The sequence below is a fragment of the Denticeps clupeoides genome, chromosome 16 (genome assembly GCF_900700375.1).
Source record: "Denticeps clupeoides chromosome 16, fDenClu1.1, whole genome shotgun sequence".
Classification (NCBI taxonomy): Eukaryota; Metazoa; Chordata; class Actinopteri; order Clupeiformes; family Denticipitidae; genus Denticeps; species Denticeps clupeoides.
Window position 1 is genome coordinate 19,077,560 of NC_041722.1, and position 26,686 is coordinate 19,104,245.

General features: G+C 42.7%; 1 protein-coding gene across 1 annotated transcript in view; it reads right to left on the reverse strand.

Annotated features, from left to right (window-relative positions):
* Positions 1-289: 289 nt before the first annotated feature.
* cdh8 (cadherin 8) overlaps positions 290-26,686 on the reverse strand; it is a 70,758-nt gene continuing 44,361 nt past the window's right edge. Inside the window, exons 5-13 of the mRNA XM_028956373.1 lie at positions 16,628-16,747; positions 14,176-14,343; positions 13,870-14,057; positions 10,028-10,269; positions 7,483-7,619; positions 4,804-4,925; positions 4,021-4,138; positions 1,837-2,088; positions 290-1,293 (exon numbers count right to left, since the gene is read on the reverse strand). Coding sequence (XP_028812206.1) covers positions 800-1,293; positions 1,837-2,088; positions 4,021-4,138; positions 4,804-4,925; positions 7,483-7,619; positions 10,028-10,269; positions 13,870-14,057; positions 14,176-14,343; positions 16,628-16,747 — 1,841 coding nt within the window. The 3' untranslated portion in view covers positions 290-799. The remainder of the gene's footprint in view (positions 1,294-1,836; positions 2,089-4,020; positions 4,139-4,803; positions 4,926-7,482; positions 7,620-10,027; positions 10,270-13,869; positions 14,058-14,175; positions 14,344-16,627; positions 16,748-26,686) is intronic.

Below are 26,686 nucleotides of genomic sequence, written 5' to 3' on the forward strand. Positions count from 1 at the left end.
TGCTTCTGTAAAAAGAAGGCCTCATTGTTTCTACATTTATTTTTTTTCCATTTTCACGTAAGTCTTTTATAGGCTAATACTCTTGTAAGTGCGAACCACACTTGTAGCATGTGAATAAAAAGAGTTGTATAAAGCAAGCCATCTGGCTCATCCAGTCTGTAATAAACCTGGCCACCTAAATATCAAATATTATCTCAGCTAATGCCTATTAAAGCCAATACGCTGTACTCTGTGGGCGTCCTCGCTACTAAATCATACATACATTCACCAAAGTAACGTGGACCATGTATTGCTTTTGGTAGATTTTTTTTTTTTTTTTAGTTTTTTTTTCCTTTTCTTTTTAGTTTTTTCTTCCTCTCTGATTGGTCGGAGATCTGAGATAAGCGGGGAGTGGTGTCATCAAGTGGCCTTTCAGCAGTTCAAGCATTCCGGCAAGCCGCAGTGGACCATAGCATGTCTTGCGATCAGCGTCCCCGTCTTCCGTTTTCAAGTAACAACCACCAATCCAGATTTCGATGCTACTTGTGGTCACAGTGAACAACGAACACCCAAAATACTGCTAGACACTTCAATGACTGAATCTAAAATTACACTCCACAAGAGTCATAGACCTCCTAATATAGACAGTGTTAAGTTCAGCTCAACATTACGATGCACTTAATATGGTAGATGACTAACGCTATACGTCTCTCTAAGAAGTAAAAAGGTGGCCCCTTTTCTCGAAACGGCTGTGTCTAATAATTCTTGACCCCGCGTCAAATCACCCAAGTGTACGGAAGAACTCCACTTTGGTTTGTGGTCAAGTCTCTTTGTCGCTTTCACCCACTGAATACAGCTCCCCAAGTCTTCTGAATCGCGGGCCCCACTCTCTGAGGTAGTCGTAGTTCTGGTCCGAGTCCGAGGAGGCCGTCTCGAGCGAACTTAGAGACCCGGCTATCGAGCCCCGGCCTTCGTATCCATAGATCTGTATGGAGTCGTATGGCGGCGCTGTGGGGTCATTGTCTGCCTCATGGAGACGCACGTTGATGAACTCATCGACGTCCACGCCGTTGGGCCCAGAGTGCTGGCCCTGTCGGGGCATGAACTGCAGGTCGGGCTTGATGTCTTTGCGGGGCAGGTAGCCATTGATACCGTCGGGATTCTGGAGGGTGGCGATGTCGAACGCTTCTGTATCTTCCTCACCGCCTCCCTCGTCGTCATAACGGATGATATTTTCTCTGACGTCCTCATCGTCTTTGATGATCAGCGGTTCGTTTTTGTGCCTCCTTAACGTGACAAACAGCACGACAATGACTGTGGAAAAAATAAACTGTACATCAGGTGGCTGGTACTAAATGATGTTGCTAAGCAACATTACCAAAAGCAACATCACAGATACATTGTCGTGCAATGTGTGCCCTTTCTAATATTCACACGCATATTTCCATAGCATTTCCATCTTAAATAATGCAGGGATTACAAATTTCTATTGGCTTTTTCATGCTTCCATGGTCTATGAAGCCTGAATCTATTCTGAGACGATGAGAAGTTTCTCTGCGAGGCACTTTCATGCACCAGATATCAAATGGTGTAACACTTTCTGTTTTACTGCCTAGTTATAAAGTGCAGAAATAAAATGACAGTGGGATAATGGGGAAAAACTGAAACATTGATAACCTTTAAGAAACCATTTATTCTATATGGATATGGCACTGCAAAAATCTATGGTATGTTGGTTTAATATGACTGCCTCTAAAATTTGATTTAGCTGAGCATCAGATGGCATTTTGGGTTCCAGTCAGGCAGAAATCCCAATCATTTGAATCAGTTTGCAGAACCACCTGATATAAAACGCACCTAACAGCAGCACGATGCAGGCCAAAATGGCGATCAGTGCTCCCATGCTGAGGCCGATTGGAAGGACGTAGGCCTCCAGGTTGCAGGACTGGATGGTTCCCTCCTTGTTGCACCTGCAAACCCGGATGGTCAGAGTGTTTGTGCTGCTCATTGGAGGGTTCCCGTTGTCAGTCACAATGATGGGCAGGAAGTACATTTCCTGCTTCTGCCGCCTGAATGAATCGTGCTTTGTCAGGATGCTTATTGAGTTGTCTGTAGGGGAAAAAATAAAAAAACAGGCATTAGAACTAAATGCAATATTCCCGTAAACGTTAAATCCTTTCAGTTATGTGTAGATGCATATGTACATGTGGCATATGTAGATGTAGCACCGACAGAAAATCTTGCTCTCTTCACCAAAAATATGGCAAAAGAGAACAGGATTCAAATACAGATGTAAAACATATTAACATTTTGTCCTGTGACATAGTCTGAGTCTTGACAATGGCATTTCTCTAATTTGTGATCCGTTTCTCTTTGCAATCTTATCGTAGGAACACCGCTTCACGAAAGTCTGACTTCTGAACTATGTGGCTATAATCATAGAAGCAGTGAAAATTTGTGTTTATTAACACGTCTATATCTCATTAGTCAGGAATTTCAGGATTGACTACTACTCATTTCATCATGCCCAGGTTCAGGTTTGGAATCAAATGGCATCGGTTCAATGACATTTCAGATTATAGCTCTATTTTCTTAGCAGGTATAAACTGTTAGTGTGAGAGGTACACTGAGGACGGACTAGATGTTTCTCACAAAACCATATATAAAGCAATCTTACACAAGTAATGCAGGCAATTAAGCACTCACAGTGTGCACGAGCTCCTCATGCGCTGACCAGACAAATATATTTTTATGGTCAAGCTTCTTAAAGTGAGTTATTTCTCTGTGGTGCAATGAGCAAAAAGTAGCCATGAAGAGTTGTTTTAATGAAGTTAATATTAACCGGTGATGCAAAAAAGGGTATGGTTTTTTTTTCACAATTGATTTACTTAAACAGTTCTTGGGACATTGAATTAAATTTGTATTATTTTATTATGAAATGTTTTACTAGCTAAAAATACATAGAAAACACACACACATACATACACACACACATATATTTATGATTAATTTTTAAGCTAATTTGCACTTAGAGCAAGAGACTAAAACCATTCTTTGAGAGACACACTGGTCCCTTGCCAATACACTGAGGGGCCCCTGCCCCATGTTAGCCTGAGGCTCACAGTCAAAAGACCTCAAAAGATCCCGGCGTTCGCTCATATGAGGTATCTCCATCGTGACATGTGGCCCACGCACTACTTCCAACACTGCGCTAACTTTAATCTCCTGCAGACAAAGGAATCAGGGAGAACTTTGTACGAATTTTGTAACTGATGTCTTTGAAGCCGATCGTACAAAAAATCTACAAAAGAGAGGAAATCATCTTTTTTTTTTTAATCATCTGTTATTAAGATTTTTTGCCTTTTGTGCTCTGTGCTATCAGTTACTAAACTTTTCCCTGAAACGCTCTTTCTGAGACGTCTTCATTGTCCATCTTGCTACTCGGTTCTACCGACGGCCTTCTTTAATCTTTGATTTTTCGATGCCTCCGGATCACCCCCTTTTTTTACTGTTAGTATATTGTTATTTATTATTTTTTAAACAACCAGACACAGCAGTTCCCTTCGCCTGCAGCTCTCATACCGAAACAGACGGAGCAAACCAGATGAAGATTCTTAGCCTCAAGCTTCTTTTTTTTTTTTTTTTTTTTTTTTTGGGGGGGGGGGGTGTATAACGCAACATCAGGCACAGTCAGTATGATGGAGAGAGGGAAAAGATAAGAAAGAAAGAAATTAAAAAACAAACCTTGCTAAACCAATCACGGTATTTAGCAAACAAATTTAGTGCCATCTGCCGCGCCGCCTCAGCTCTCTGGAAGTCACCCTACAGTGAGCGGCGAGACTATGGCTCTCCAGAAAACAACTTGGATTCTGTTCATTTGCCTTCTTTCAAAATGCACCAGGGAGTAAAGGAATAGCTGATGTCCGGACGTTTGTGCATCTGCTGACTGTTGGGTACACTAATTCAGCCAGATTTCTTCATCAATCGAAGGAATGAAAACTGCGAGTCTGCGAGCATGTGGGACGCAATTCCGGTCCTTACCGCCGTTGTTTTTTATGGTGAAATTGGGGTTGTTGAGCATCTCCGGAACCAGGCGGTACTCGAAGTAGTGTCCCTGGATCGGGTCGTCCTTGTCGACCGCGCTGACCATTTCCACCACCTGTGGAAGCAGAGGAGTCAGAAGAAAATGGGCTCGCGGCCTCCAGAGGGCTAAATCATCCATTACTCTACTCTGTTTTTTTTTTCATATATATATATATTTTTTTGTCATTGTGGAGAGGGTCTGACGGTGACAGCGGCCTAGATACAATGAAAAATCTGCCCCGTTCACTCATGAAATTAGGGACCTTTATCAGTGCCGGTCTGTCTTTGTGGCACACTTTTGTGTCCTATGCTCATCTATAAATCTGCCAACAAAGTTTTGATGGGCCTGTTTTTCTTCATGATCAACGCGCTCATCAAAACCAGAGTCGTGACACTGCGATTATTCTTCTCCCCTTACGGAGAAGGTGTCCTCCCGGTCACTGGGGCGGGTTCACAAAGAGCCGTAATGAAGGGTAACGTTATGGCAAATGCGACTTCCTATCAACGTAAAGGCCCGGGAGGTGGTCCTGAAATATGACCGGCTAGGGTCACTTTCCATTCCCTGCTCTCATCTCCCTCGCCCTTCTGGAAAGAGGATTGGCGAAAAAAGGCCATGTTCCAGCCTGCACTGTTGGCAGGAGCAAAAAAAGAAGTAAATAGGCTATAATTCACTGTGGCTGATCATTACTGGGCTGATGCAGGTAGAGGGCTCCCTGCCTGCTCTGATTGATGCCCCTTTACCTGTCCAGGTTTTCCATTCTCGCACACGAAGGGCTCGTATTCGGCAGCGAACTCCGGGGCATTGTCGTTTATGTCCAGCACTCTAATGGCTACTATGGCCCGGGATATCTGGCTGTTGTTTCCTGAGGAAGTAGAAAAAAAAAAAAAAAACAATATTGCAAATGTTTATGTAGATGATGACCCAGATTTTATATGTATTTTTTGTTTTATTCAATCCTGTGAGACCGAGATGAGAAGACACATCACATCTGAGCCACAGCAGTTATCAAATATGCAAAACAGGATCAAAAAATATATAAATATATACCTATCACATTCAAAGTGCTTTTGAAAATCCCCCTGTACACAGGCATGTTTTATACATGAAGGTTAAAAAAATGAATATTAATGGACGATGGCGGTGGAAGTCTAAAAAGACAATAAAAGGCAGTTTAATTTGATTACATTTTTTTTTTTTATTCGTGGAATTATTCATCACTCGTAATTTACGGTCCCTTTTGAAGGCCCCTTGTAAGCGACTGTATTTAATCAGTGTTGCAGCCACTAACTTTAAAAGCAATTATGTATTCATTTGCCACCAATGCACAACACATCTGCCACTCCGGATCTTTAACCACAAGTGAAGGCAAGGATGACCAATCTGTAGTTCTGTTGCAACAGTAATAAAGTAATAATAATATTAATAATAATAATAATAATTCTCAAGGGCAAAGTCTCCAGCAGTTAACCCAGACGATGGAAACGAGGGGAAATGACTTATTATGAATGGTGCAGGATTCGTTCAGGCTTTTTATGTTCATATTTTACATTCACAGTTTAATTGCATGCATTTTACTAGGCACATGAGTGGGAAGCCAATTAATAGCGAGTGGCCATTTCGGAGCTGTTATAGAATTATAGAAGAAAAAAAAAACGTATGGTCATTAATCACTTCTGCATTCTGATCTGAAAAGGCAAAAGAACATAAAAAATGTAAGACAGACAGAGGGAACATGACAAAACACCCATAAAAAGGAAAAAGACATAAGGAAATGCAAAAACTTAATAGGACAAATAGAGAAGCGTCCACCCCGCCTGCCTCCAACCCCCCAACCTGACTCTCTCCTCTGTTAAAGTGACTTTTGCACGGGCGAGACCAGGGGAATTCAATATGATTAGTCAGATGTCATCTGGTGCAAACAGCAGAACGGGTCGCCGTTTGGGTGGCAAATGGGGATGGAATAGGATCGGGAAAAAAAAAAGAGAGCATTTCTTTTCACCCCCCCATTGCACAAAATTGCACAAATCTCAAGTCTGAAACGGAACGTAAAAGATCTGCGGCATACGTATTGGTACCACATACATCACAATAGTTTTTTTCCACCCAGCACTGTCAAACATTGAGACATTTAGAGACCTGAAAAGTAAAGTGAAGTGAAGTGGAAATGAAGTGATTGTGAAACACTGCAGCCCAGCACATTGTGACACAACAAAATGTGTCCTCTGTATTTAACCATTACCCTTGGTGAGCAGTGGGCAGCCATGATGGGCACCCGGGGAGCAGTGTGTAGGGACGGTACCTTTATCAAGGGGACCTCAGTGGCACCTGGGCGGCTCAGGATTCGAATCGGCAACCTTCTGATTACCGGTCCGTTTCCTTACCTGCTAGGTGATGCGTGATGGGTGCTGTGTACTGAAGCGCACTGAGACGCTGAGAAAGCTTTTCTTCTCTTTGATTAAAAGCAGAGTAGATGAGTAAAGCCACATAGTCTTAACTAGCACAATGACAGAGCTTATGGGACACATATGGTCTTCACCATTTAACGTTCAGCTTCGCAGTTTTTGTAAAGTAAGATGCTTTCCCGGGTCACAGATGTTCCTTTATCTGAAATGAATGTTGGCACGGCAGCAAACAACTCCAAGTCGGAGTAAAAGCTGTTCACTTGCTACATCTTAATGTACTCCACTTCCATACAATTGACTGCTTCGCTGTTTAATTCAATCAAATCTTGGCTAATTAGCATTTCTCACCATGCTGGTGTTATTTTAATGGTCTGATGTTTTTTTGCTGTGGAATGACCCTGTAAAAAAAGAAGCAAGGTACCAGGAAGGTTGTATTTTCTTTTCTTTTTTTTTTTTATTTTATTTCTCTAAGACAAAAATTGTAATGAATAACCAAAGTAAAGACAAATAAAGCATGCCTAATTAGTAGAATAATATGGATTTCTATTGTTTTGGATTTATGGATAATAAGTATTCAAATGACATTAATGTAATGTAATGTCATTCATGGTACATTTAAAATAATGTGCATATCTCTTAGATACCAATACAAACAGTGAAAACAAAAGCACTGATCAGACATTGATTAATCTAAAGCCTTTATTTGTGATTGTTTTTATGAAACAATGGCATGACGTGTGTAGAGACAGAGACTCTGTTCTCGTGTTGTTCTCTGAACAGCAATACAATTGTTCTCCATCTGTAGACTTTTGCTTGTAGGAGATCATTCATTAGTTTATAGAGTATTTCATCTAAAGTATCTCAAAATTAATAAGTATTTTACACTTTTAGATCCTGTCAGGGTTACTGTTGAGAAGTAACTGTAAAAAACTTTAATTAGTTGCAGAGTGCCATAAATAATCTATCTAAATAATTCATACACATGTTATTGTTGCTTATAAGGGGCTGAATACTTACGGACTTCGCTGGCTGTGACCGTAATGTTGTGCCACATGTCAGTTTCTCTGTCCAGTGGTTTGGCCAGTGTGATTTTCCCATCATCTACATTGACATTGAACTGCCTCTCCAAGTCAGTATGACGATCAATAAAATACCTATAGAAATTATTTAAATAAAATTATTACACAAATTAGGTTTCAATGCGAGCAAAGATACATTTGAATTCAGTACACAACATGAACACTTGAGCAATCCTTCAGGACCCTCTAATGGCATCTTATCCATCAAGAAACTCCTGCGGATTAATATATGTTAAAAGCATTGGGAACTCAATAATTATAACCCAAGAATTAATCTTGGCCTTCAGAGCACATTAAGGAGCCATCATCTGAAAGAATCCCTATTTCACCCCCCTCTCTTTCTTGACAGTCGAACACCTAAACGGTGTCGGTCTTGTTAATGTCTTCAGCCCTCACATGCATCAGTAACACCAGGCCTGTAAAAACCATCACACACATACAGGAGCCTCCATTCAATGACGGAAAGACACTAATTTTCTCTGTGGAAGTCATTGGGATTTAAGAAAAAAAAAAAAACTTTACTGCATTCAGCCAGCAGGAGCACTAGATCTAGGATTACTTCACTCTTTCAGGATGTCCCCTGGTCTTATTGGAAAGAGTTGGAAGATGGATAAAAAATATCAGGAACTACCACTAATACCATTACTACTAATAAAAAATAGTATTACTAATAATATCGTGATAATGCTACAGTGCTACATTTTTGGATGTCTGGATTTTTCCTGATGTTGGTGAGAAGACCTCAGCAGTAACAATAAACAAACAGAAATATTTACTACTGAATAACCAGGATGTTCCAAGCCACAATGCTTTATTATGATTTTTTTAGAAGAAGAATGGCAGACTGTGAGAATGAGGGTTTCTGAGGTCCGGAAGGAGCCCTACACAGACGCAGCACACTTTAAAGACAGCCAGACAGCAGAAGCCACCAGGGAGCACTCTCCAGGAGACTGAATGTATTTCAGTCAGGCACTGACAACTCCACATAGTGGAAGGAGACAAAGCTTGAAATGTGCTGCTGTGCGTCAATCAAGCTGTCAAAGTAACATGAAAAAATCAATGAATCCATAAACAAAATAAAAACAAAATAATAAATAAGAAATTGTATGCATTGTATGCATATGTTACTTGGCAGGTTTCATAAAGTCTAGTAGAAGGCAGTACATATTAATCTAACTTAATTTAAATAAAGTGACACAAGACAGGGCCAAGTAAATATGTATAATGTGAATGTGCAGAATAAAAGCATGAATTTTGCTATGCAGAACAGTGAAAAAATATATGCAGGATAAAGCACCAGTTTTATATTGACAACAAGCTAACGCTAGGTTGAAAAACTCAATTTGGACAATTTTGTTGCATGTATTAAAGTGAAAGTGAAGTAATCTGAACTAATCATGTATTAAAATGAAAGTGAAACACTGCAGCACAGCACACGGTGACATGGTGAAATGTGTCCTCTGCATTTAACCAATAATTTGAAATCTGCACATCTTGAATCCCTATGTAAAATACCATCCCACCTCACATTTGTTCACTGCTGTATAAAGATCTGTACTTAGATTAATTCTGAGGTTCTGGATGGAAAATTGCTGCAACAACTGTTTAACGCTCATCTTTGCTTTTGACAAATTGCTATGTTTTTGAGGTTCTGAGGGATTTATGGCTCAATTAAAACCTGGAATTTGGTAGCGGTTTATGTAAAAAATAATATGAGTTGTTCACTTGCCACATGCACGAAGACGTCATTACGCAGGAAAAAGTGAAGTTAAAATTTCCAGCTAGTACTCTTGCATGGCTTTTTGCATCATTCGCTCTGACACACTCAAACAAAGATGATTATTTTACATTGATATGCAGCTAGTGCACCATCCTTGGAAAAAAAGAAAATGATGGAACAACAAGTGTGTCTGGTGCACAGATTCCTCTGTGCAACTGTGAAGTGGAGAAAAGGGAGACCTGCACATACCGGCGTGCATAAAAAAAATCATAATAACAGAAATAAAAGAGGGAGGGGAAGTAATAAGCGCGATGAACTCCGATGCACAAGCTATAACCAATCTACGATTTCTTCTGCGGTCACGCTTTCCCATGCAATTACACAACCTGTTGAGTGTTGTCCCTGGAACTCTGCGGGTCACTGGAGAATTAATGAAATGCTGGGCTGGAAGGGGAGAAATTGCCTGTATAACCTACACCCAAGGTGCCCTTGTGATATTTTCCAGCAATAAGTGCGACGAGAAAGAGAGGGGAGAAGAAATGGCAGTTCCACACTTCCCTCCACAAGGCTCCCTGCATCCCCACCTCAACGTTACCGGACAAAAGACGGATGAGGAGCACAAATCCAAATATTCTCCACAGCCTGGTCCGGTAACATTTCCAAAGATTTGATTTTGCCATTTTCCGGTAAAGCGTGTGTTGGGGGGACAGGAAGAGATTGGATTTGCGCCAGAGTCCGTGGAGGCTGGAATGAAATTTCCTACCTGATGGGACTGCCGGTGGCATCTGGGTCGCGTGCCGTCACCACTCCTATGACAGTATTGATGGCGGTGTTCTCGTGGACCTCCAGCACGTAGGTGGGCCTGGTGAAGATGGGCGGCTCGTCCGAGTCCTCCACTGCGATCCTCACGGTGGTGGTGTCCTTGTAGGGGCCGGTGGGGCCGTAGCGGACGTTAGTCGCCTCCACCGTCAGATTGAAGTGCTTTTGCATCTCAAAGTCCAGAGGCTGCGAAGGGGAGACAGAGACAAACGTGGCTCAGTAACGACCGAATGGGCGAGAACAAATGAACCTAATTCTGATGGATGAAAGTTGGAGCCACAGTGCCAGCTTCGACCCTTCAAAACCTCATCCCACCCGAACGTGAGACAGATGAAAAACGCAGAGCAGCTCAATGCACAATAAGACCAGGGGACCCAAGCGTTAATTATGGCCAATAACCTCCATCTCACCTGCAGCGATCAACTTTTAATTAATTTGCACCAGGAGATGGCATCTGTTCTGGATTCGGCTTTGGCTACAAATAAGGTTAATCTAATGGAATCACAGGGATTCTATTTCTTTTTCGTGCGGGAAGGGGGGCTGGAGAAAACACAATAATAATTTGTATGTTTGTGCTCTGAGAAAATATAATTATGCAGGGCCCACAGAACCATGACAATAACATTGTTACACCTTTCTCCCTGGCAATAAGATGGAGGGAGAGGAATTCTTGAAGTGTCATTAACGAGAAAAAAAAACAAAAACTCTGTGGTGTGCCACAAATAATGTCACCAGGCAAAAATGTATAACTAATTCCAACACAAAATGCCAATGCATTTTGTGCATTAAGACTGCCTGATTCAGTTTAATGAAAAATGAAAGTGAAGTGATTGTCACACGTGATACACAGCAGCACAGCACACAGTGCACACAGTGAAATTTGTCCTCTGCATTTAACCCATCACCCTGAGTGAGCAGTGGGCACCTTGACAGGGGAGCGCCCGGGGAGCAGTGTGTGGGGATGGTGCTTTGCTCAGTGGCACCTCAGTGGTAACTTGGCAGATTGGGATTCGAACCAGCAACCTTCTGATTACGGGGCCGCTTCCTTAACCACTAGGCCACCACTGCCCCTGCCTAAAGTGACAGTGGCCATATACGTCTGTGGTGAAGCAGCACACAAGCAGAATAAAACACGTTCAATGTCAAATACTATTATTTTATCCATGCCTAATGCTAATTTAGTGTCAGAATGCGTCATGTGTGACCTGTAAGTACACACGTGCTCCTCATGTCCCTATGTGCATGATAAAGTATTGCTGAACTTGAATATCCTACGTGGGCGGGAAGGAACCCAGCACTCGTCTTTACAGGTCGGATGACTGTCCCTGACATGACTAAGAGCAGGACGTAAAACGTGTTCCCGTCCTGGTTTTATGCGCCTCTCATCAACGCGCATTTGCAAGGTGTAAAAACGTCACCGTTTTATTCCCCGGCGTCGCCCCCGGCGTCCCTGTTCCGAAATCACCTCTTGGGCGCCGTTACCTCGCTGCAAAACCAGAATAAATGGGATCAGGCTGCTCCCGCGCCCCATAACTATTATTTATAGAGAATATCCAAACTGGGCCTTTTCTGCTGGAGGGAAGGTGGGCGCGCACTGGGACTCAGAGGCCAGAGCCAAAGAGTATATATACCCTGGTCCCATCGGGGTCTGGAGTCTCGCCAAGGGCAGGCCCAGCTGCGAGGAGAGAGCAGCTGGAGAGCCGGGTACTGATGAGGGGCTTTGAAGTCGACCCCGCTGGCGTGAGGACACCAGCACGAGAAGAGCCCTCCAGCCTGTAGCCCAGTCCAGGAAGCTATTTAGAGCGAGACTGTCTTATTTAACTCTTCACCGCACCCTGCAGCTGGAGACGTTCACCAAGATGACTGAATCGGGCAAAAAAAATACTAATAATAATAATATTAAATTTCATGAAGTCTCAGAAATGTGCTCTCTGTGCACTTTTGAAATTATGCAGACTCTTCTGCTCTGCGCTTTTGTTCTCAAACTTTTTTTTTTCTCCCTTCACAATTTCAGAAATGATGACAGAGTGTATTATTGTATATTCAGATTATTAAAATTATTATTTTTTTTTTTTATCAGATGGCTCCCACATTTTGAAGGACTTAAAATAAAGGATCCTCACTTTCTTGTATAATTTAATGCATGTGACCCTCTCAGTCTGAGTCAGTCATATTTGTTCTCAGCCTCTGAGCCACATTACTCATCTCTCAGGTTGCGCTAAATATGGCTGCCACTTGAACCGTGCTATTGCAGCGAGCCCCTCTTCACGTGTTTTTTTGTATTGTGGGCGCCGGTTCGGGACTTGAAGAGTCTCTCTCGGCTGCCGTGTGATATTCTCATGCGTGCGGGGAAGGAGCGGGCGCCACTTTCTGTGTCTGCGCCTCAGAGCGTCGCTGCATTGTCCCACAGCCTCTCAGAGAACTGGCACAGGGATGGGTAACCAGACAACGGGGCACATTTAGCCACATCAAAAAGTGAGCGCCGGCTGGTGGGGGAAGCGGCGCATTCCTGCACGGCCACAGCCCCCACCGCAACAGGCCTGAGGGGTGGGAGATAAAAAGCTTACGGCCCACAATAAAAAAAAAAAAAAAAAAAACGGTCCCCAATCCGATGCGCCGCGGTCCCTGTTAAGATCAATATTTTTAACCTTGCTGTGAAGGATCTTTAATAATTTTGCTTCAACGGAAGGCAGTCATTTCGGTACGAATATATCTTCCACGTACGTAGGGATGAGTGTGTTGGTTTGTGTATCCGCCATTAAATCCCCCTATTCACAAACTGAGTCCGGGGATGCATCCAGGGGATGGGAGTGGCATTCAGTGACACTTTCATAAAATGTGTAGAAAAAAAAAAAAGAGGGTTGTGCATCTCACAGGCCTGATCGGCTCCCTTGAACTTGGCCGCCGCCTGTTCACAGCCGGTAAGGCGCGAGCGGAGCCGGTGATTGCCTGTTTTTCTCATGCAGACCCATCCATCATGTTATTAGCAATTCAGGCAACAGATTCCAGGCCAACTGCACTGCGAGGCGAGGGGGACCAACAGAGTGGCACCTTCCTACCTGAAGGTAAACCATTAATTCAATACTTTTATTTTCTTGTACTTCTATGTCATAGCAATAAGAACATTTTGCAGAATATTTACAGATTTTATTAGACACCCTTATCCAGAGCGACTTACAATCAGTAGTTACAGGGACAGTCCCCCCCTGGAGCAACATACGGATAAGTTTCTTGCTCAGGGACACAATGGTAGTGGGATTGGAACCTGGGTCTTCTGGTTCATAGGCGAGTGTGTTACCCGCTAGGCTACTACTATCCCTATATATACTTGCTTAACCTTGAATCAACTTTTTACCTAAATCAGCACATATTTACATCATGCATCCCATCCTGCTTTGCCAAGCGCATTCGTGTCCAAGTGTGTTCACCACAGATGCCCTTGGTAGATTAAAGACTTCCGGTTTTTGCTCCCCTTAAAAAAACGAAAGGGTCCCACATTTGCATACAATGGATTTTTTTTCATATGCAAATGCATGCCACCTCTAAGAACGTCAAAGAACGAAGTGCAGGCAATTGAGGAGTCCATTTTACTTCATTTGCACCACGACTACAATCTGTAATATCCCACTCACCATGTCCTCATTAGACAGTGTATAAAAAATAAGGGGTATAGGAGGGGACAAAGGGACACTAAGATCGCCAAGGCTGCTGTTCTGCAGCCTGTTTGTCCCCAATGCCAATGTCACATGTCTAATGGGAAAATCGCTTCAGCTAATTATCTCTCACCTTCTTTATCATGAGGATCCCCTCCTGGGTCTGGGAGTCGGTGGTTATCTCAAAGACGCCCTTCTCATTGCCACCAATGATGCTGTAAATGGATTTGGCATTTTCTCCCACGTCTTTGTCCGTGGCCTTTACTTTCCCGCCAGGTTTTCCGAGGCCGAGGTCCTCCGGGAAAACAAAATCATAAAAATCTGGAAAACCAGGATGTGACAGTTCGTTTTTTATGCGATGTACAGATTGCCATAAACACAGAAGTGACAAGCATAATAATCGAAGGCTTTAAGAAGCCAAACGCAGAAAAGTACTTACTTTTTGCAAACTTTGGCGGGTTGTCATTGATGTCCGTCAGTCTGACGGTGACTGTGGTCGTCCCTGACAACCCTCCCATGTGACCTCCCATGTCTTTTGCCTGAATGACAACCATGTACTCATCCCGTATCTCCCGGTCCATGCCAGGAAGGGCGATTCCGATGGTCGCTGAGAGGTAAGCGTCACAAAAACAGTGAAAATGAAGCAACAAGAATGTATAATAAAAAAAGAAATCAATTTATGGAGCAGTTGTCTTTGATAAGCTCATTGTGCCCCCGCTTCACATGGAATTAGGGTGAAAAAATAGGCACACCCTGCTGATATGCGCTCCACCGCTGGGAGCGGCTGCTGCAGATCAGCTTGTTTGTTTGCCTGAAAGTCGTACCGGCGCCTGAAGTCATTTGAATTCTGACTGACTGCGAATTATGGCGTCTGTCTTGTACAATCTTAAGTAGTGCGCGCGGGCGAGATGCCGCTGACTGTGGTGTCGGCGACGTTGAATACGAAACGGACGGCCGGTTAAACGCGGGGGTGCCTGATCAAAGGAAGCGGAAAGAAGGGATGCTCTCGCACGAAGCCAGACACGTTGGACAGTGCGAGTTGGTTAAAAACAGCAGATATCTCGACAAACTCCACTAATAACCCACTTGTGCAGTAAGCCGCATTCTTTGATTTCTTTGAGATTCGAGTTTTTTTTTTTTTTTCCCCGGGGGTCGGGGGGCTGTTCTGTTCTCAGGGTCACACATGTGACACACAACATGTCCTCTACCAGTTAGTACAAAAGGATGGTGCCATTTGTTGTCTGGGTCACGGTGTCCGAGTGTCGAGTGGTAATGTACCATTCTGTTAAATTGAGGGCAAGGTGTTTAGCCCAGATAGGTTCTGGGGGAATAACAAAAAGCACAGAGGAACGTATATTGCTAAACTGGCAGGGGGAGAATCTGCGGACTCGGCCCAAAAGTGCTCTCTTGTGCACCACCATTCTGCAAACTTCTGGGGAAAAAAGAGAAAGGGGCAAGAACGGGACCAAGTGTAAAGTCCTACGTGTTCCCCGTAGCAGAGACTTTAATCAGCAATCAGCTCCGACTCTGTGAAGCAGGGCAACATGGGTCCATGCACACATCGCTTGTCACATTGAGTCGTCTCATCGTGCACGATCGTTAGCAATTTAAATGAATTCATCAGAAAGCTCGAGCCTGTATTTGGGAACGAGGGCGGGGAGACAAATATTAATTTCCATAGATTTTTTTTTTGGTGTGTGTGTGTGTGTGCTTTTTTGCCATCCATTAACCAAGTGATGTATTGGAGCATGATGTTTACTTATTCATCAAATCCATCTCTTTTTTGCTCGATAGTGTTGCATGTGTCAAATGGATTCTAATGGTTGTTTTCCCCTTACCTTTTATTTTTCATTAACATTCATTAAAACATCTGGCTCACTTGAATGAGCCATCTGCATGTGCTCAGTAATCACGCACAGTGTTCCTCAATTTGTGCTTTCATACCTTCTCTGCGCCATTTGCATTTCACTTTGGCTGTTGACAGGGTGTGATTGAAATGCGTGACATTACCGAACATTCAGGGCACTATATGTAAAAATATGAGCATTCCCATTAACATGCAAATACAATTTATGTATTTATTTATTTATTTAGCACCTAAATTATGAGCTGTGCACTTCCATCTCATTGCTTATTAATGTAATTTCACCATTATTTAATCATGTTGCTTACAGACGCACCGCTAACAAGTCAGCTGAAAATGCAATTAGTAAGAGGAAGGGAAAAAATCAAGGTTGAGGGGTGACAGACTACAGATGGAATTCAAAGATATCCTTGTCATTCCAGTCTAACGGGAACATGCGTCATCTTTAAATGAGCAGATATTCTGGTCACACCTTATCTGAACACCCTATTTGCAATAGTGGTTTTAAACACACAACATCAACTATACCATGCAAAATCTATCTATCTATCTATCTATCTATCTATCTATCTATCTATCTATCTATCTATCTATCTATCTATCTATCTATCTATCTATCTATCTATCTATCTATCTATCTATCTATCTATCTATCTATCTATCTATCTAAAATATCAGATAAAATACACACTGTACTTTTATTTCTTTTGAACATTGAGACTATCTGACTTCTTTCATTGTATTAAGAAGGCTATGATTTATGTAAGAGGCATATCTAACACAAACTGAAGTGTGACAAATTTCTAATGTCACAGAGGGAATGGGATGAGGGATGCAGGAGATGGATGCACTACACTTTGCTGTACCTGGGAGTGTGACGTATTGACAGGAGGGGGTATAAATGAGGAAGTAGGGTGTGTGTGAGCTGTCAAACCTGTCCATAGGTTCCTCCCTTTTTATATATATTATATACGTTTTCCTGGAAATGTCATAGTTCGGTATTGGAATGCCATGTTAAAATCCCCACCTGTGTTTGGGTCGATGGAGAAGTACGGCTGACCCTCAAGAATACTGTATACCAGTTTGGCACTGTTTCCGTAGACCGGGTCATCTGCATCCGTCGCTGTTACCTTCGTGACGGACGTGCCTGTGTGAAGAAAATGGAGAGCGAGAGATTAGATCAATGTAATAGACTTTTGGGAAAGTCTCTGAAGGGTATTAGGCTGACGTGACGCTTCTGAGAGAGCCACAAATCCCCAATTTCAGCAATCTAAAGGCTGGTCACCGTATCTTCCTAGAGATCAGGGAGAGTGACATGACCGCTGGGCCATACTGGTTATGACCATCAAGAAAGTGACAGTTAAAGAGGCATAAATGCTGATGTTAATATTAATAAAATCTCTACCTTTTTATTGTTCATCTACAGTAGAATCATCAAAACAACCATTCACTATGGCACTTAGTGTTCTTCCCATGTAATACAATGGGTGGAACTAGCCTGAGAGTTGGGGATTGCGCTACACTTTAGTTTGAATGTGCACAAAGGATTATGTGATACCTCACATTTCCTAAAATTCAGGGTGCTATACTGATCCGTTACTGACACTTTATACATAAACTAAGCAGTATGTGTTCTGCGGTTCCAAGAAAATTTCCGGTGATGTTAGCCTTGTGTACTGAGCTGATGGGTATCAAACAGGTTAAGCCCGGCCCTTTCTGTGACATCACCGAGTCACTTTGACGTGTGAGGGGTAGTATTTCTACCCCTATCCCTAATGTGCACACTGGCACAGATGGCAGTCACGAAGTGACAGTATGGCTTTATTCATCATCTTGCTTCGCTTTTCCGCTCAGTCACTGCCTAATCGCACATGCTAAGTTTGACGAAGATGGGCATTAGGAACCTGTGAGGAGAATCGTCCATGTTTCAGCTACTGTCGTACAATATAACAGTACAGATGGTGCCTCACATGGCCTTAAAATGCATTTTTAAAGCAGCTATTACCATGCCAGGTGAATATGAGTTGGCATGTGATAATTGTCTGCAACCTTGTCTTTGTTAATCAGGGCGCGGAAACCGAGTGGGAACAGGCACCAAGGCTAATCAGTGTTTTGGTGCTGCAAGCGGCAAGGTAAACGTCTGTCACACTGTTTTCTAAAACCGAGAGTGAGGAGCTCCGTGGCAAGGGAGGGAATCCGACGTTCCCATCCACAGGTTCCTCCAACTGTCAGTGAAGGGGAAGTGGAGAAACTCCAGCGGGGGCGCGAGGACTGATGGAGGCTTTGTGATGCTCGGCTGCCTCATGACTGTCAGCTACCAGACTGGATGTTCTTGGTGTTTGCGGTGCAACAACGCTGTCATTCTGCATGGAGTACACGTCCACAACAGAATATCAAATTAGTATTACCAAACTCAAATTACACATAACACCGCAATGTTAATATTCCATGCATCACATTGAGTCTCTTGGCATAAAAAGAGACATTTTGCCATCTTTCCTTGATGGCAACAATATTTTTTATAATTTTTTTTTAACATTTCACATTTCTTTATCTACATGAATGACAATATAGATCATTAATTATTCATTTCCTGTAGAAACAACTAATCAAGAGCTTTCACTGTGGTTCTCACCACTTGAAAGTACTGAAAGTTGTCGTTGCATTTAAACAGGGATACATATATGTAATTACCCCTGTATAACAAGACGTAACACTTAACCACAGTTACCAAGTGTCACATTCTTTATGTACAATATTCGTTTTTTTTTTTTAAGGCCAGAACAACGTCCTTGCCACATTTTTGCAGTTTATATACTCTATAGACACACACACACAGTGCACTCTGACTCCAGGAACCTGGTTTCATATGGCAACCCAATTATTTCAGCGAGTGCGAGAGCCTCAAGTGGCCCTTAGAGACGTTTGTTTGTCGGAAATTCATATGCCTGTGGTGTGCAAACAAAAGCGGTGCCTGCTGTTGCCAAGGCTTTACCTGTAACACCCACATAGCCTGTTATAACACACCACTCACATGCATTCATATCTACAAGAAATAGATCGATAGAGGCCTGGATAGATATTTGTTTGTGCTGATTATTCTTTTGACACGACTCTGTTTATCTGCTGTTTAAAGTCTCATGTCACTGAGACACATTAAAAAGAGCCCCAGGGGAGTACTTGTGGGTCCCATGCAAATCAGCTTCCGATTCATGTAAAGATAAAAAAAGAAATCATTTATAACTTACCACGCTGCCTTAGTGGCAGAGACCTGAAAGGCATCAGTGTTCATTTTAAGCGAGCCGTAAAGAGTTACAGATGCACACATCCGACCGATGTACGTACATTCATATCAATCATTTTGTAGGGAAATACCAGTGTTCACGCGATTGTGGACATGGAATCCTGCTCAAGTGGCCACACTGAATAAATCGGTTGGCTAATCCAATCCTCAATCATGGTCATATTATCAAGAATTACCAATAATTGAATATTCGTCCGGCGAGTTAACCATGTGGTAAATTTTAATAATAAAAGCAACACACAAATAAAGAGGGCGTCGCCATAATTATTGACTATTACTAGAAAAGTTCTTAACTTTGTAGACTAAAGACAGAAAACAGAAGACTTGCGTGTATCAAGCTTTTTATCTCCAGATTTTGGCCCTTTTGGTTAGAGCTGGTTCCTAAGCACAAAGTTCTCATGTAACATCCATGGAGCTCTGGGCACTTTCCTTATTAGTGGCCGATGGTTTATGGTAGTGTCTTTGGGTTCTTTGTCATTGGGAGAGGTCTTAGGTGCTCTGGACCTCAGTTGGAGAGGGGGAGTTGTTCCAGATACAAGGTTTTATGTACAAAGAATGCACAAAGTTTCATCCAGCAGATCAGATTCAATCAGCCTGCATGTCTCCTACAATTTGGTAGATTGTTGTTATGCATAGATCATAAAACCCTGAGCCTATTGGCAAGGAGATGGCACCAAATGCAAGATCCAGTGATTTTCCATGAGCATGATTTAGATCAAAATAAGAGAATATTATTGTGCATTCTGGCAACAAATAGGTTATTTTGTGAGCATGAAATGCATCTTATTTTGTTCAATCATGGCCCCTACATGGCTCCCCAATTTGAAAATAAACGATGAGAAGATGTGTGAAACTGATGTGAATATTTTATGTGGAAACAAGACCCCGGTGCACAGATAGGAGTAGATTAAATGTACTCTCACTCAGTGTGCAAGATGCAGACTTGTTCGGCACTGCCACAACTTTTTACATTTTCACAGAAAGAGCGAACACACAGACTGGGGACAAAGACGAGGCCGAGATAAAAACGGTTCATAAGTGGCATATACGCTCACAGGCGGTGAACAGGCAAACAATGTGTGCAAAATATAGATTGGATCAAGTGAACTGAGCAAAATGCCAACACAACCACACTCTGAACAACCATCATATTAAAATGGCAAAGTGCTCAAATGCCATCAGAGAAAAAAGTAACTTTTTTGCTTGTGTTATTCTTGACAGGTGTCATTCTTACAAATGTTATTCACTTCACATATCAGCGGTATTACTGTTGTGACGTTATTCTCTGTTTTGGGAACATTATATGGGCCTGAAATTACTGGGATTTGACCATGAGCATGAAAGAAATGAGCAACAGCACTTTGAATGCTCGCAAATATGACAATCTGTTCCGTGATCTAATTACATGGCCTGTCTTCACTGCTGTAATTTAACCCGAAACGAGATTTCACCGTGCAGCGTGAGAAGATAATTAGCCAGATCGCGAGCCAGCACAGCGCCGTTGTCCACCAATGACGGAGACCGTCCCTTCTACGATCACCAAGGTCTGCAGCGGTTCTCACGTTGAGAGAAGGCTTGTCCTCCAAGAACAGTGAAGTCAGTTGAGCATGAAATAGCCCCTTCCTACTCACACACACACACACACACACACACACAAAACTGAGGATTATAAAATCCTTCATTTGGCGGCGTTTCAAATCAGTACAGATTAGCTCGTCCTCGCTAGATATTGTTGAGAGAGTTCCGCACGCTCTATTCTGGCCGGGCAGCCGTGCCCATGGGCCCTGGACAGTCACGTAAAACCCGATTGTGGAAATATTGTCTCCGCCGCTCCTCGATGGCGAATGTAACACTTCAGGACGGGAGGGAGCACAGGCGCCGCGCTGAACGTCGGCGGAAGCTGATTTCCCGCGCTGACGTTTATTCTCAGACAAACGACACTCGCGCGGTTCTCCCTGCACATGTTTGAGGTTGCTTGAGTAAATCCGTGTTATTCCTCCCGCCTAATGAGATTTGTCTGGTGCCCCCACTCTCAACGGCATCTGTTCCCTCACCCAGATGCTACCGGCTTGACATTTTCTCCTTTTTCATTTTTTTTTTTTTTGTTTTTCCCTTCGTCTTCCAGGCGGCTGCTGTGTAAAAGATGAAGATTTTCTGATGTGAACGAGGCGGCTGCCATCCTCCATATTAACCCACTTCCAATGATGAGGTTAGGTGAAAAGAATAGCAGCATTTTTATATAAAAGCTTCATTTATAATTAAGGAATAGTCTTCTTCTTAATATAGTCTAATCTTAATATATATATAAAAAATATGGATTTTTTCAGTTGAAATCTAACAATGACAAAAATAAAGATCAGGCATTGGAACACAGTATGATAAATATGTGATATGAGTTCCAGAGGTTTAAAAATCACAGCCAATGAGGAAATAAATAAATGAGTGAAAGTATCCATTCGTATTTACTCTACATGTGGAAGCCATGATAGAAAATCGATAGTAAAAGCTCCATGTGGCGGTGGTGGTAAATATTGAGCTGGTATGATGCAGGCACTGCCGACCTAATCTGGGTGTTCTGGTCTCGCTCTCGATTCTGCCGTTGATGTCTGCCGAGCCCAGAGGTGTTCAGACAGTCCTCGCCCCTAGGGTCACACGGGCCCCATGCATATTCATGCAGCCACTGGCGCGTGCATCACCCGGGCACATCGGGCGGAGGTCAAGCTCAAGTGTCTGCACGTGGACAGGTGTTCTTCCGTGGCTTCGAAAAGGTGGGTAGTGGTGGAGCCTCAGGAGGAGCTCTTTGCCTCGGGCCAGACCGCGGCCCTCTGAGGTATTACCTGCTCTGTCATCACTTTATGATGTGATAATGAGGCCCAGTGTTAATATGCACAGTCAACACTTTTGGCACTTCATCTATATTTATATACCCTCTATACAGCAGAGATTAGTAATAACTAAAACCTGGACCGTTATAGAAAATGTGTCCAATTAAACACGTTTCTCCACCAATTTCAGCCCTCAAAGCCTCTCTTTGTGATATGCATTATGCTATCATTTAATTACTTTTCTATTACATATTAACAAAGGTCATTTCCATGCAGTAATCTTTGTGCAACTTTTGACCAATACTACTGTATTTGAATAAACTCAACTGTAATCTAAATTAATAACCCCCAACCAATCACATCAAACTTAAATTTTCAGGCAGAAATTGCAATAAGGCAGGATTGTCTTGTATTCTGTACAGATAACATACAGATTGTTCTATCATTCAAGAGATCTCAGGCAGGTCTATTGCCAGTACAACAGTATGCACAGTATACAGCATCTTGAAATGCTGTTTCACACAGCATTTCATGAATATTAATGAATGAAGACAGTTCTCATGACACAAAGGAGAGGGGAGGACCCAGTCACAGGTGGGTTACAAGATTTATTATACTATCGGACAAACAGGAATAAGGTTTGGGACACAGGGAATTTGGAGACGTGGAAAGGAAAGTCCACACACACAAGGGGGGCAATCCACACACAACGACATGTGAAAGAAGAACACTACAACTAGGGCTGTGCTATATGCCACAAAATTAATATTGCAATGTAAATTGTACAATAGAGGGTAGACAATATATATTGTGTATTATAATTTGATCTGTAAATTTAAATGTAATGTTTTAATATTTGCAAATCTGCAATTATAGAAAAAATATATCAGTAAAGTTAGCAGTGGGACACTCATAGAACTACACTGAATTTTCTCTTCCTCATTAAACAAAAAAATAGAAATCTGCTCTCTTTCACAAAGTGCTGCATAAAGTGCTGCCGATAAATTGTGAAAATGCTAAATACAGTCGCACTGCGCTTTTGACGGCGTGCAATGTTTCAAAATTAAATCCCAAACCCATACCCTCTTATCTACATGGATTTACTCATGTAGTTTGTCCCCAAGCTGAAAGGAGCAAAATTAATATATATATTTTAAAAAACACCTTGCCTTTCCATTTGGAACTTTTTTTTTTTAAACGTTGCATAGTGTCAAAAGCACATTGAGCGCTCGGCTGTATTAAAAAAGTGGAGATTTCTAGGTTTTTGTTTAATGAGTGAGAGAAAATACAGTCAAGATCTGTGAACGTCTGTCGAAGACAGGACCCCCTGCTAACTTTACTCAGGTCAGACTATCAATGATGCACCACTCTTTTTAACAAGCTGCTCCTCCGTGCGCCCTGTGCTCACGTCCACTTTCCAAAAATAATGCATTGTGCTGCAAGAAGGCATCTGATGCGGATATAATCAAAGTCCATCCCATTGGCCAAATTTACATTGCATGCTGTTTACACCGTTTAAACCGCACACAACTGTTACATACAACACCATGCCTATTAAGACCCTAAGACCCTGTTACACCAGCTCAGACCGAGATTTACTGCGAGTACTTCACACCTCTTGCACACTGTAACGTTGACAGATTAACATGACTGGACCCTGAATGCTGGTCCTTTAAAGGAGGGGAAAAAGGTGTGACTATTCGAGTGAGGGCGCGGCCTGACATCCGTTACAACAATGATTGCTTACAAAGAGTTACTATATGCAACTATATAATGAATTTATTTTACAATTTCATTTACATTTAAGGCATTTGGCAGACGCCCTTATCAAGAGTGACTTACAACGTGCTTTCAAGTTACAATCGAATACCGAATACCCTACCATTGCATACCGTCAAGTTACCATCATTTCAACAACTTACTATTTTACACACACATAAGTGTACATCAATAATACATATGCAAACATAAAATTGAAGCATAAACGAGCAAGCATCAATAAAAAGAAAACTGTTAAGTATCTGATTAAATTAAACTCAAACCGAAATCGCTACTACGAGACCAACTCTGTGGCGGCACCATGCGAGCGTGGTGAAGGAAAGCTGACTGGCCCATCAAAGAGCTTTTTTTATTCGCCCCTCTTTCTAGGTCAGCTGCGCTGTGTCTTCTTCAGTGAATGATCAGACTCGGAATCTTCCAAGTGCAGAATGTCCAATGAGCGCGCGTCAGGAAGAACATGAATCTCGGAAAATCACCTGTGGATTGGCAGGCCCGGGCCGCGGATATTCTTAGAAGCCGTGGCGGCAGATGGCGAATCGAAGAGACCCATATACCCGTCGACGGCGCCGACGTGCTCTCAGCCTGACCCAGTTGATTGAGATTCGGCGCTAACAAAACAACCTCGGCGCCGATAAGCGAGGGCTGTCATCGCCGAAGGAGCAGCAGGCCGGCTGCGGCGGGATCCCGGGCAATATAGCATCGCAAACAGGATCCGGGGGGGTGGGGGTGGTTCGATATTTGATTTTATTTATTTATCTTCCCACCCCGCCAAAAACCGGCAAGCGCAGCATAACAAGGCGCAGATGGTCATTCGTGGTGCATGAAGATCAGCAGAGATCAGCGGCGGAAAGGCACGTGCCGCGAAGGCCGCAATTTTCCGGCGGGTGCTCAAAAGCGGCGTGATTTACAGCCGGGTCAATAATTGGAAAAGGGGGTTCATTCCGGGCTGTTCATCAACGCGCGCGGGCCTTGCTGAGGGGCTTCGGGAGACGCCGGTAAATAATAATACGGCAGCTGCGCGCCTTCGCCGCCAGATCTGCACTCATCACCGCGCTCTTTCACATTCACGGTTAACCACGCGTGTGATCGGGACCAGCAGTCCCGGTAAAGCGAGGACGGGCAGAACCAACCCGCCTCGCCCGCTCGGCTATTAGTTTCTGCGAGGACAAGGAGTTTACGGGCAAATAAAGTTACGGCGGCAAATTAGCAGCGCAAACGAGCTAATGAGCGCCAGGGCGCTCCGCTGGCCGTTGTCATGGCGGTGGGCTTGATGGAAATTGCTCCCAGGAGTCCGTGATGGAGGACGGACCTGAGGCTCACGCGGCGGGAGTGATTGAGCGAGTGAGACGGTCACAATAAATAAATAAACAAACAAACAAACGCCGTGTGCGGCCCCTTTGGTGAGGCCATTAATGATCTTTGATGAGAGGGGGGGAAATTGATCCATAAGTACATTGCGTAGAACTGGGGGACACTGAGGTGGCAGTGATGGTGAACAAAAATATTCCAAAAATATTAAACACTCCAATGCTTAACCCTATTTGTTCTCTTTTCAACAAGCTCAATTTGTTTTGTGGATTTGTTTAATGTACAGTACAGGCCAAAAGTTTGGACACACCTTCTGATTCAATGTGTTTTCTTTATTTTCATGACCATTTACGTTGGTAGATTCTCACTGAAGGCATCAAAACTATGAATGAACACATGTGTAGTTATGTACTTAACAAAAAAAGGTGAAATAACTGAAAACATGTTTTATATGTTATATATTCACTCTTGGCATTATCTTGATGAGCTTCAAGAGGTCGTCACCTGAAATGCTTCTCCAACAGTCTTGAAGGAGTTCCCAGGAGGTGTTTAGCACTTGTTGGGGTCCAGCTCACCCCAAACCATCTCGACTGGGTTCAGGTCCGGTGACTGTGGAGGCCAGGTCTCCACTTTTTGATAAGTACATAACTCCACATGTGTTCATTCATAGTTTTGATGCCTTCAGTGAGAATCTACCAACGTAAATGGACATGAAAATAAAGAAAACACATTGAATGAGAAGGTGTGTCCAAACTTTTGGCCTGTATATATTAAGTGTACTTAATATGTGTTCATATGTGTGTGTTTTTGTGTATGTGTGTGTGTGTGTGTGTGTGTGTGTGTTTGTGCAGTGTGCCAAAAAAAAGGAAGGAAGCAAAGGAACAAAACAATTACGAGTGTCCTTTGTTCAGCGCCAGTGGTTCTGACATGTTGAGCCACTCCGAAGTGCACTGCTTTAATTCATTTTAATTAGTGGTAGCGTTTCCTAAGTAGCTGTGATGAGGACGCCGCGCGGGAAGAATGTGAGAGCGAAGCGATGGTGTTGTACTACAAGGACAACAAGCCTTTCATTTGAGTTTTTTTTTTTTTTTTTTTGGTTCAATTTGAACAGAATATCTTTGGATGTATGACTTATGATTAATGCTTTGGATGTCTTCTGGAAGGTCTCCTTCAACAGACTACATTAATAAAACTGAATTCTTTGATAATATATCTGCATGTTTGGTTTGGAAGCGAAATAGTTCCTGTTTTGTGAATACGTTTCAGCATTTTGCACTTGTGTTGCCAGGTTGAATTTGATATTTCAGGAGAAATGTTTGATGATTATAGGTATTGAGGAAACAAATTATTATGCCCATCAAAGTAGTCATGCCCATCAACTACTTAACAGACAGTTTTGGAAGTTTCATGTGTGACATTTTTGCATGATTGTGTGCTGAAATGTGACACGTTGATGGGAGGGGGTTTAAATTGTCCGGAATATGTAAATATGGGCACTCCGGTATATGGGCTCTTCCTATTTTTAATCTCTGTTTTATAAAATCTTTTCGGTTTGTGTTCTGGGTGGCAGAACAAATCACACGCCAGCCAAAAGTGTATTTATTTTCTTCAAGACACAGATACCTAAAAATGTCTCTTTCTTGTTTATTATGTGTTTATTAATGTGAATCCCGAGGACGTACTTGACCTTATGAACGAACCCCACGCGCTGCGTCTATTATGCTGCTTTGAAAATAGGAATCTAAACATGCATAGTACAGTGCGGAACATGGTCGGCATAAGTGGTCCTCTGGGGACCAAGTGACACATTACAGTGATGGTGCTGATCACACGGTGCAGCAGCTCGGGAGGCAGGCATGTGTCAGCGCGG